Source organism: Chironomus tepperi, unplaced genomic scaffold (genome assembly GCF_022539635.2).
Source record: "Chironomus tepperi strain 1889 unplaced genomic scaffold, CSIRO-AGI_Ctep_v1 contig_309, whole genome shotgun sequence".
Taxonomy (NCBI): Eukaryota; Metazoa; Arthropoda; class Insecta; order Diptera; family Chironomidae; genus Chironomus; species Chironomus tepperi.
This window is the reverse complement of record NW_027226431.1, coordinates 3,481,553-3,493,940: the sequence shown is the minus strand read 5'-3', so window position 1 is coordinate 3,493,940 and position 12,388 is coordinate 3,481,553. Positions and strand designations below refer to the sequence as shown.

Sequence of the window (12,388 nt, the reverse complement as noted above, 5' to 3'; positions counted from 1 at the left end):
TTGATTGACAAAAAGCTTCAAGTGGTTAGTCGATCCGTTAATGACCCGGGCTCAATCCAAGGGAAGTCATTGCCAAAAATCCAGGTTGTTGCATTGTCATGCAGATCAGAGTAAAAGCAAAATGGACATATTGGCTTAACTTGTATCGGTTAACTTGTAGCTACATTTCAAGTTGACTGTCCATTTTTTAATCCAACGTTGCCTAATAATCCAAATATTTTCAAATAATTATGTCAAATGATGCAGCACAGTCGTTAACAAGCCGCTATTTTTGAGTGGAAGCTTATTAGTTGATATCTTGGTATATCCAGTTGATGTCAAAATCTCTAAAAGATTTGAAAATGCATTAAAGACTGATTCCAACCCGTATAATGACAAGAAATAGATTTGCTGCAAAGCGTCTTTATTTTGGACATTTCCAACTCAACTGCAGATATAAAAGCTGTTAGTAAGTGTCATTTGGATTTTTCCCCGATTTCTACATTTTTATCGATTTTAGCAAGAAACGGAAATACTTTTTGATTCTTTGAAGACATTCATATTTGTTAGCTATAGATGGAATCAACCTAATTGTCTTAGAAGTCTATTGATGCACTTACTGGACAAAAATTCTTTAAAGGCAAGCTAATGTCTAGTTGATTGACCCGACTGTGTACTTGACAGCTGCATATTATCACACCAGTACTTTCAGGCACCATCCAGTAAATCATACAATTTGTTGGTGATTTTTTTAAGCTCCAATTTCCTTGGGACTTTCCAAAAACTTTATGTTTATTTTTTGAAAATTTCTTGTTATTTCTTATCAGTGCAAAATGAAACTGGAATCAAGCAAAGCTTTAAAAACAATATTTTCAATGACTTAATCTCACAATTTTTTATTGTCATACTCTTTCACAATCTAAACTTTATTAGGATTTTATACAAATCGCAATTTGTTTAATTTTTTTTAAAGAATGTTTGACTTTGGCACATGATTAATTTTGCATTTTGCACACATAATTACGTCTTTAATTGTGTGTATCAATAAGCTTGTTATAGGTAGTAATTCTACTAGATTCTAGAAAGTCACTTCTCTTATCAGCTTTTAAAACTTGCACAAATGAGTAAAGCGACGCTCTATTTTTATACTTATTTTCACGTTTTGATTCTGAGTGATGCGGTATAAGATTATGCTTTACTTAAAATTGTTGTTGCTTTGTTCCTTGCAAATATTTTTTTTTATTATTGCTTTGAATCTCGTTTTTGAATTTTTTTTTTCTTTTCTTTTTGTTACTGAGACGATTTGGGAGAATAACAACTTTACTTGTTCTTTTTTTAGTATATAAAGCATTAGCACTCAAGTAGTCCCGAATCATTGTATTTTTACCAACAGTTAAGTGAAGATCATATTTAATAAGATGAGAATATTTATAGTGTTGAGTGCTATATTTGGTTTGTTAAGTGCTGTCCCTTATGGATCGAAACTAGGAGGTGGTGGTGGCGGCGGTGTTATTGGCATTGAGCCAGCAGGACATTTTGGTGGATCGGGTTCAAGTGCAAATGCAGGAGCTAGTTCATTAAGTAGTGGTAATAAATGATGAAAAACATTTCTAAATTAAATTAATTAATTTTTCTGATTAAATCTACACTTTTAATCAAGTTCCTTTATTTAAAATGTGAAATTATTAAATTTTGAATTTAAATTCATCGGACTTCCATTATGTAATTATTTAAAGGTGGTAAAGGAGGCTATGGAGGCGGTGGCCATGGAGGTGCTGGTTCACATGGTTCAGCTGGAGGTTTTAGCGGTGGTGCTGGCCACGGTGGATTTGGTGGCTCAGCATCAGGATCACAAGCAGGTGCTCAAACTAGCTCACTTTCATCAGGTAAATTTTTAAAATAATTTTTTAAAATTTTTAATTTAAATTTATTTAAATTTTTAAAGGAGGCGGAATTGGTGGAGGAATAGGCCATGGCGGATCACTTGATCATGGAATTGGAGGTGGCGGCATTGGTAAAAATATTTTTTTATTGCCTTTTTTTAAATTTAGAATTTTTATGATTTTTTAATTTATTTTTATTACCTAATTAATATAATTTATTTAAAACAATTTTTCATCCTTTCAGGACATGGTGGTGGATCCGGATTTTCAGGCTCCGGATCAAATGCTGCTGCTGGAACTTCCTCATTCTCCTCAGGTAAATAACGAATAAATTTGACATCAAAAATGTTTATTTATTATTTTTAAATAAATTTTTAGGAGGTGGTATTGGAGGTGGAATTGGAGGCGGTCATGGCGCCGGTATTGGAGGCGGTCATGGAGCTGGCATTGGAGGCGGTCATGGAGCTGGCATTGGTAAAAATATATTTATTTTTTTTTAAATATTTTATTAAATCATTTTTTATTCTTATCAGGACATGGTGGTGGACTATCTGGTTCTGGATCCAATGCAGCTGCTGGAACATCCTCAATTACCTCAGGTATGCATTTATGAAAATGCTTTTATGTCCCAAAAAATCTAAATATATTTTCAATGACTTTTTAGGCGGTGGAATTGGGGGCGGATTAGGCCATGGAGGTGGATCAATTGGAGGTGGCTCAATCGGAGGTGGTCATGGCGCCGGAATTGGCGGTGGTCATGGCGCTGGTATCGGAGGTGGTCATGGCGCTGGAATTGGAGGTGGTCATGGTGCTGGAATTGGAGGCGGCATTGGTAAAGCATTACATACTTAACATATTTTAAATATTAATAATTTCTTCATTAATTAGGACATGGTGGTGGAATCTCAGGCTCTGGATCTAATGCAGCCGCTGGAACATCTTCATTGACCACAGGTATGCATTTATATCCAAAGATTTTATATCCAAAATAATTGATATAATTTTCAACGAACTTTAAGGCGGAGGAATTGGAGGTGGAATCGGAGGAGGCCATGGTGGTTCAATTGGCCATGGAGGTGGACATGAAATTGGACATGGAGGTGGGCATGGACATGGTCATGGAGGTGGTCATGGACATGGACATGAACATGGGCATGGATATGGACATGGACATGAACATGGACATGGAGGTGGAATTGGTGGTGGTATTGGTAAAAATAATTAGATTTGGAATGCCTCTTCTGTAGATTTAAATCCTTTATTCTTTTAAAATATTAAATTACAATTTTGCTTATAGGACATGGAGGTGGAATTTCTGGTTCAGGATCACAAGCTGGTGCAGGAACATCCTCAATTGTCTCAGGTAAGCATTCATATTAAAAATACAATAAATTAAAAATAATTAAATATTCAAATGATTTTAAAGGAGGAGGAATCGGACATGATATTGGAATCGGTCATGGTGGCTCTGCTGGTCATGGTGGTGGTATTGATATTGGACATGGAGGTGGACACGCCGGAATTGGTCCAGTTGCTCCAGGCGGCGGTATTTCTGGCTCAGGTTCAAGCGCTGGTGCACAAACATCATCAATTACTTCAGGAGGTAGTGCTGGAGGATTAGGACATGGCGGTGGAATTGCACATGGTGGTGGAATTGGTGGAGGCCATGCAGGCGGATTTGGTAAATTTATTTTTTTCTGTCATTTTGAAATTTACTAAGCAGTATTTATTGTTGTATGATGTTTAGGAGGTGCTGGCTCGACAGCTGGTTCATCCGCAGGCTCATCTTCAGGAGGTTTTGGACAAACAGGTGGTTTTGGATTTGGTGGTCTCGGACATACAGGAGGCTTTGGAGGTCAACATATGGGCTTCGGTATGCCTGGATTTGGATTTGGCCATATTGGTGGAATCGTTCCATTTGGCGGCGGATTTGGTTCATCTGGTGCAAATGCAGGAGCTAGCTCATTATCAAGTGGCGGCGGATTTGGTTTAGGAGGTTTTGGAGGACCCGGATTCGGAGCATCAGGATCTAGCGCTAATGCCGGTTCAAGTTCATTGTCAAGTGGTGGTGCTTTTGGTTTAGGCGGTTTAGGCCACTCAGGAGGACTTAGTTCATCAGGAGCAAGCGCAAATGCTGGTTCAAGCTCATTGACAAATGGTGGAGGATTTGGATTTGGCGGAAGCTCATCAGGTGCAAGTGCTAGTGCAGGAACAAGCTCATTATCAGGTGGCCATGGAGGAATCGGAGGTGGTTTGAGTTCAGCTGGTGCTGGTGCAAGTGCAGGAACTAGTTCATTGTCAGGCGGTTTCGGAGGTGGCCATGGAGGTGGACATGGAGGTAATTTCAAGTTATTTTTGTATTAAAAATCTAATTTTAATAAAATTCATAATCTCAGGATCAAGTCATGGTGGAGCATCTGCTGGCGGTCACTCTAGCGGCGGTGGAAGCTATGGAAAATAAACTCATAATATTAGGAGTGCAAAGTTTAATCTATAAGTTTACATATATGTGATAGATCATTTATTTTAAAATGAATAAATTAAATCTTTTCAAATCTAAAAATAACTGATGAATAGTCGTTAATTATCATGCTAAAAAAATGACTTTGGATGACCTATTGCATAAGTATACTCAAGAATATAATTTGGAAAAAAAGAATTGACGAAAGTGATCATAAAAGAATCAAATGCGATTGAGAAAATAATATTTCAAGGAGATTAGTGAAGATGAGTTAGTTGAGTGCTTGTATTGAGCTTTTGTTTGAGCTTACATTGTATTTTTTGTGGATTTTAATTCTGCCGATCATTGAGATCCAAAGTTGCGCTAGAGCGATTCACGACGAATAGTTGTTTACCAAGTGAGAGGTGGCGCCAGACCTCTGCACTCAGATGAATAACAATTTATACAAACATTTGCTGCTCAGACTTTAAGATCCATAAGCTGCGCGTGTTTATATGTGTTTCATTGCTATAGATAGTTGAACGAGTGAGAATTCGCCAGATTTCCAATATCCCGATCAAACCTAGAGCTACAAATTACAGTGGGATCATAAACGCTCGTTTCATGAAATTATTGCCTGTCGTCTAGAAAAGAAGGCTTTAAATGTAATCCGCATTTCTACTACATAAGGAGCGAAAAAGGTCGAGTAAAAGTTTCTCCTGTCGAGTCTAGAACCCATGACCGCTTGGTCGGCATCACAATAATTATGGATCAAACTAATTACTAAATTATTCCGCCACCGAGTCACTTCGAATCATCCTTTCATTTTGAAATTACAGTCAATATTATACTGAATATCTTTTCGGGTGGCACATGGCTAAATTCGGAAGCTTTAGACGTTTAGAGTTCATTTCGAACTCGTATGACCTATTCCTCCTACTTTGTTTTTTAATACCGTTCGTATCTTGCTTTATATGTGTGTTGATCGTTCATGTCAATTACATGCTAAGCGAATTTATTTTGAGAATTAAAAGGTACAAATGAAGATTCAAAAACCAACACAAATACTCAAACGTTATTAATTTTGAGCAGCTTAAAAGCGCTTGTTATCAAACTTTAATTTACTAATCCAATCAAGCTTACTTAACTTAATTTTGAAATGATCGTTGGAATTGAGCTTTAAACTTGATTTTATTTATTATAAGCTTTATTTCAGTGAAGAAGTTCGAGATTCCAGATAAAGCTATTGCTTGCTTTAGACAATTTGTCAAGTCATGACTTCTTATTTAATAACCCAGCGTTAATATTGATTTAAAGTTAATTACATCATCCATCAACCAATCTTAATGTAAATAAAAGCTAAATCAATTGCAAGCACGACTGAAAGTTTAAAGATAATCGTTTCACGTGCTCATTGTTAAGTTTAATCGGAAAGAACAACAATAAGATTTTAATTGCATTGGATAATGAATTAGATACACTCAATTTATTATCAACACTTAATAAAATGGATGAACTTTATAGATTCATTGAACTTAAGATACTTAAATAAATATTTGCATAGACATTAAAGTTTTATTTTTTATGGACTGTTGGAAATAGAAACCATATGATTGACTTTTATGTGGACGGTTTTGAATTCTTGGAAATTATTTATTTAAAGTTGTAAAAATCTTATTTTATATACATAATTAACAGATTGATCAGTGAGTTAGAGTGGCTCGGTGGCGGAATGGTTTAATACTGTGGTACCTAATTATTGTGATTCGATTAAGTGATCATCGGTTCGAGGCTAGGTAGAAACAATTGTTCTCTTGTCCATTATCGAATCCTATGAATTAGGAAAGACTCACATGTACTAATGTTCTGATTGGAACTGAAACTTATGTTCTCAAGCATGAGCAGGTTTTGGACAACTATGACAATGTAAGCAAGTTGACAGGAGATCTGTCGGATCCCTTCAAGCTTGGGAAAGCTGAATTCTGACTCCAAAACTAACCTGAAACTGATCCCGAGTTATTTGCCGGAAAAAGTACACCAAATGGATAGATCAAAAGCCTATTCAAAGCACTTTGTCTGAACTTTAACAGTCCCACATTCAGGCTAAGGATGGCAAGGCTTATAAAACATGTTCGATTTTTGTCAGAAACAGTTGCCTGTTCATCTTGGATTTCTAAACAGACAAATTTCTCTGATCCATGTATTTGTTCACTTTCGCTTGCACATCATTTCCTTCTATTGCGAATCTATTTTCCATCGTGGGTTGTAAATTCACACAGTTCATGCAGAAAGTAGCAGAAAATATCCTATTAATTTTTAATGCAACTGTGTATACAATACTTTAAGCATCGCATCAAACTCTCTGCAATTTAATTATAAATAAGTGAATCTCAGTATTAAAACTCTTGCAGACGTATTCCAAATGCATATTGTGTTTTTGAAAATACAATATTATTAATGTCATTCAGTTTTGTGAGAAAGTCTTGAGGTCAATGAACTTTGCGAGATAAATAAAGTCACTGTCTTATTATCTTTTGTACTTTAACCTTTAATGCATTAGTCAAAATAGTAAATATTTTATGCTGTATTAGAATTTTATACTTCTAAGAAGCTGTTTACCTTAACTGACATTTAAAAGTCATTCCTCTTATGAATCATAGCTGTATCGTGATTCCCCTCATTATCAAAAACTGAAAATATCTTAAAATTATGGTTCGGGCAAATGTCGTCATAAAGATATTAAAGATATCAAACCGCGTGACTTGACAAGGAACAAGTTTTCGTGATTTCTGTTTCGAATCAGTATTGATACTTAAATTAAGTTTTTTTATTTACATGACATTAAAAGGCGGTTGAGTTGAAATTCAAAGTCGGTTTAAGAATTCCTGGAACTTATTGCTGTGTTAGACTGTGTGATTGAAGATATTCTAGATATTCTGTGTGGAACTTAATTGAGAAAGGATTCCTCTATCAGAATAATACGAATTAGTCCATGCACATAGATTTTAGGACGGTGAGTGAGGAATTGGCTGTCAAAACTCAATTTTTGACTTTACCTAATTAATGAATAGCTCCTTATTTGGTTCTGGATATTTCACATGCTGAAAATTCTTCTAACACGTATTTTATTTGAAAACAAAAATATGTTTTGCAATAATCGGCTATAATTTGACTAAAAATGACACTTTTTTGCATCGTGTTTCTCAGTGGATGCATCTCATGATTTCAAATCTCAAAATGCAGCTAAATCTAATCTTCCCCAATCAATTTTTAGAACAACTTAAGACAACAGAATTTTCAGCCTTAAAGGTGCGCATCCTTCGAAAAAAGTTTACCAAACATATCCCAAAATTCGGCAAATTTATGCAGCATGTTCAATAAAAATCGAAAGGCAATTAATTGTGAAGATTTATTGATGAAATTAAGATAGCATTTAAGTCAATTTTTGCATTTAATGTCTCCCTATATGTAGTCTTTTTATGCTTTCTTTCTTTTTTTATTGCGTTTATTTGCAAATTTACAAAATTTGCATCTCCTATAAAAGCACGAACTTTCTTCATTTCCAAATCATTCAGTCTTAACACTTTCAGTCGGAATATTAAGTTGTAACTATTCAAAATGAAAATCTTTGTGCTGTTGTTGGCTTTAATTGGATTTGCATTCGCTGGACCTCAATTTGGACCACAATATGGTGGATATGGACATCGACCATTCGGAGGCGGTGGATTCGGTGGATCACAATCACATGCAAGTGCTAATGCAGGAAGTTTCAGTACAGGCGGTGGATTATTTGGTCTTGGCGGAAGTGGAAGCCATGCATCAGCCAATGCTGGAAGTGGATCATTTGGATTTGGAGGTTAAAAAAAGCATCCAGAGATGATATTAAATTAAGTCTTGAAGAGTGTGTGGCTATAAATTGTAAATAAGTATCAGTATTTAATAAAATTTTTGAAAAATTAAAGATTTTGTTTTTTTTCTAAAGTCAACTAAGGTCGCCTTCACCTTGTCTTCAACTTTAAAGTTACAACATTTTCTTACGTATTAGCAAAATTCTTCATTTAAATGCACTTAGGCCTGTTTTCAATAATTTCAAGTTTTTCGAAATTTTATGACTCTATTTCCCCTCTGAATAAGCCAGAGGTAGATGCTGATTTTTTCAAACTGTTGATTCCTGAGCTCGAAGGCGATATGGTTGAAGTTGATTCTTAATTCGCTGATCGAACAGATAGATCAATAGTGATCCATCCTCCCACAAATGTCATTAAACTGGTCTTTAAGCTGAAGTATCTAAACTTCCGATAAACCACTAGGTTGTTGGTGGGATTCGAACAATGGAATTCAAGTTTAACACCAACTTTCGTGATCTGCACCTTGCTAAGTTAGCTATCAAGGGACTTTTGCTTATTAACTAATAGAGATGATAAGTCTCTAAACTCAGCTTTAAAATCAGCTTTATTTCAAGCTTGTTATCTATTATACCTTAAAGTGTAGATAACATGGGACAGAATCCTAATATTTCGTATGAAAAACACTTATAATAGCTAATATAGTTTTTAGATGACTTTATGCTGCCAAAAAAATACAAAAATTGTTTTAACCGATAAAACCAGCTGTGACCTCTGGAAAAAGCCATTATGCTGTTTTGCTAATGTCATAACTGTCAAAAATTTCATGCCATCAATTTGCTATAAATATGAGGGCTATCTTCATATCTAACTCATTAAATATTTACAGTTTCATTCCAATATACCTATTAAGTACAAAATGAAATTTCTAATAGTTTTATTAGCAGTAATTGCTTTAACATTAGCTAGACCGCAATCAAATTGGAGTAGTCAGCGAGGCACTGGATCAGTTACACGTCAGCAAGGCTCAAGTGCATTAGGTTCAACTATTGGCTCTGCTATTAGTAACAGCATAGGCAATTTCCTGATTTATGTGGTATCGGGAATAGTGCGTCAGATAATAGTGGATTATCGAGACACGGACTATGAATATAATGATGTTTAACCTGGAAGGATGAGTTAATTTTGCTCAAAAATACTCGTAAAGAATTGTGAGGCTGTAAATTTTTAATCAAATCAATTACTAATAAAATGTTAAAAATATCACACATTAAAAGTCTTATTCATCATTTTCAAATCAAAAATCACCAAGCTATCCCGATCAGCACAAGTCATTCAAGGCATCCAAATGAATGCTATAAGGCGTCTCACTGGAAATATTCATGTTAACATTATACATATTCATGGCAAAAGAAGTGACATTTGGGTGTGATATGGGCACCTATTGGATGACATGACAATCTTGTGCCGATCGGGTATGAATCTTTTATTGTTTGATTTATATTCAAATGCAAACTTCGTTCATGTTAATATCTTACTTATTATTGACTTTACATTCATATGCTAATCATTCAACCCCGAGCGATATAAATGAATAAGGCTACGGCAAACCTCTTTTATCACTATCAGTAACTGGCAAAGATGCCGGTTTTAGGTACCGTAGTGATCTTTCTGTAGCATGAAAGCATACTCTGTGCCTGTTAGGGTACCAAATGGAACCCCGTCCAAATGGATATCAGAAATAGACGGCTACCATTCGATGTTAATAAAAGTAGTTTAGCAGAGTCTATAAAGTTCCGTCATGAACACTTTATCATGTGTAGCTCGGGCACAGACCTTCCCCATCAACAACAAAGCAAAGAAATCCGAAAATAAAAAAAAAAATCTTGGGAATTCCCAACTGCATAAGTATAAAGTTTTACTCCGCACTTATTAGAAGTATTTATGTAGCGGTCTAAAGCTATTATGAAGGTTTCGTCATGAACGTCGCATGAAACGTAAAAAGAAACATCAAAAAACCGGCTTATTCAAAATTTCCCTCACATTGACGTCATTAAATAATTTTTTGAAAAAAATAAATTCGAGTTTGTACGAGAAGTAAAGTATGAATGCGGCAAAACATCACCACAAAGAAGCAGCTCAAAAAATCATGATTGTAGTTGTTAATGATAATGAGCTTCAAGAAGTTGTTTACAAAAAAATAAGAAGAAACTCCAATGATGACTAAAAATTTCACAATCAATTGGAGATTTTTGAAGGTCCAATTGATAATGTAATGATTTGTTCCTGCATTTTTGTTTACAAACTTAATTTTATTGATTTAGCTCATTTACATATTGTTAATTACATGCTGTGCGCACTTTGAAGATGAGATTTTTTTTCCTAGATGATGCTCACTTGTTGAGATTCTTGACTGAATTGTAATTCACCTTTCTATATTTCCCGTGATATATTTCTCTTGAGAATTTAACCTTGAAAACTCATCTCCCGAGCAAAGCAGATGAAGAAGGCTCCATGACGGAAACTTTATAGGCTTCACTAGGCAGACACACTTACAATCTCATTGTGATCCGTGACCTACCATCCGACCTCCCATAGATGTTGTCTAAAACTAGCTTTATCGGTAGCTGCATCTTGACAATTATTGATTACTCGCTGGCCATCCAGATCAACAGTTATCCATCAAGCGTTTCATACATGTCGCCTAAAACTAGCTCTTCGCTGGCTATATTGATCAACAGTTGCTACATAAAGGTTTTACATGTCTGATTTTATTGATTGCTGAGCCACAAAGCTTGTACAAATTCTCAGTTTTGACATCTAACTGGCATACCTTCATTACCGTTCTAAGTTTCTGCTTTTGGCATGCACCAAGACACCTTTCCCCTTGTTGATTCCAGCCAAGCACCTAGTATAACAAGCTTTTGTTTATTTTAAGAAATTTAAGAATTTTCGAATACAGTACTGTCTCAACCGACTGTTTCCTTTCCATGAGTTCTGTGGACGCTCAAATGATCTTCTGCTATCCACAAAGTCACAGCAAAACACTCATATGAATGCCAAAAATAAGCTGCTTCCATTTGATAAAAGTAAAGGAGGATTTTCAAACCCCTTAAAATTCCCTGTTGAAGCCTTCTTCATTTGTGTCGCTCGGGTGTCTAGATAGTAATACAATCAATTCCTATGATTTAAACTAGTCATCGGAACTTCATGATCCAATTTAAAAACAGTGACAATGTCTCATTGGGATTTCTCATCAATTTTTTACTTCCGTTCTTAAACTAAACTAATCAAAAGCAAAAAGAAAACAAAAAATATTTTGCAGAATCATTGTAAAATCTGATGATTGGTGACTATAAAGTATAAATAAAATACATGATACTCATACACACTCATATGTAATATTGTGACTATATTTGTAATAAATTGAAGAATTTTACTCTTTTAAAGTCAACGGCAAATATATATTGTTACAGTATACATTTTGCTTTATATTGTGGCGAACTACCTGTTGGGCATAACACTTGAATTTGATCGATTGTGCTGTGAAGTTCGCGTCCTGTAAAGAAATAAAAGTTCTAAAGTGCAAAAAAGATGAAGTTTTTGATTTTAATATTCGCATTAATTGCTGCTGTAATGGCAAGTCCTCATTATGGACGTAGAGGCTACGGCGGTGGATATGGAGGCTTCGGCGGTGGATATGGAGGATATAGAGGTGGACATGGTGGTTACGGAGGTGGATATCCAGGAGGCTATGGCGGTGGATATCCAGGTGGTTTCGGAGGTGGATTCGGTGGATCAAGTTCATTTGCTAATGCTGGAGCTTCAAGCTTTGGTGGTGGCGGATTTGGAGGAAGCAATGCATATGCTAATGCTGGAAGTTCATCGTTTGGATTTGGACGTTAAACACAAATGGATTAATTTACTTCATCTTAAGTTATTCACATTAATATTGAAGATATTCAAAGAACCACCAGTATAATTTATTTTTATTTGACGATTTAAGGCTTCCAATAAATTATTTTTAAGATTAATCGAAAATTTGCTGTGTTTTATTAATCAAGTTCTTTGCAATTACTGTGTAAGATTTTAGTTCGAAGTGAATTCATTTGCTGAAAAAGTATCGAACTCTAACTGGCAAAGAGTATGCTCTCGAGAGCTTACTTACTTACTTACTTACTTAGCAGGTCGTGATCCAACTGTGATCCATGACACGCCACAGGTGTCGTATGAAGTTGGTT

General features: G+C 35.3%; 2 protein-coding genes across 4 annotated transcripts; both read left to right on the top strand.

Annotated features, from left to right (window-relative positions):
• Positions 1–1,341: 1,341 nt before the first annotated feature.
• Positions 1,342–4,428, top strand: LOC139092717 (uncharacterized). Of its 3 annotated transcripts, none has more exons than XM_070643235.1 (13): positions 1,342–1,566; positions 1,716–1,865; positions 1,925–1,993; positions 2,107–2,178; positions 2,241–2,314; positions 2,398–2,461; positions 2,527–2,694; positions 2,751–2,816; positions 2,882–3,073; positions 3,160–3,225; positions 3,289–3,543; positions 3,610–4,200; positions 4,259–4,428. In XM_070643235.1, the coding sequence occupies exons 1-13, from the start codon at positions 1,398–1,400 to the stop codon at positions 4,321–4,323; spliced, it is 2,001 nt and encodes a 666-aa protein (XP_070499336.1). In that variant the 5' UTR covers positions 1,342–1,397; the 3' UTR covers positions 4,324–4,428. The 3 variants fall into 3 exon arrangements, with proteins under 3 accessions (XP_070499336.1, XP_070499337.1, XP_070499334.1); XM_070643236.1 differs by having other exon boundaries at positions 2,241–2,336; positions 2,396–2,461; positions 2,882–2,962; XM_070643233.1 differs by having other exon boundaries at positions 2,241–2,336; positions 2,396–2,461.
• Positions 4,429–11,630: 7,202 nt separating this feature from the next.
• On the top strand, positions 11,631–12,178 carry LOC139092672 (neuropeptide-like protein 33). Its single transcript, XM_070643182.1, has one exon. It carries the CDS (start codon positions 11,742–11,744, stop codon positions 12,051–12,053), a length of 312 nt encoding a protein of 103 aa, XP_070499283.1. The 5' UTR covers positions 11,631–11,741; the 3' UTR covers positions 12,054–12,178.
• Positions 12,179–12,388: the final 210 nt, after the last annotated feature.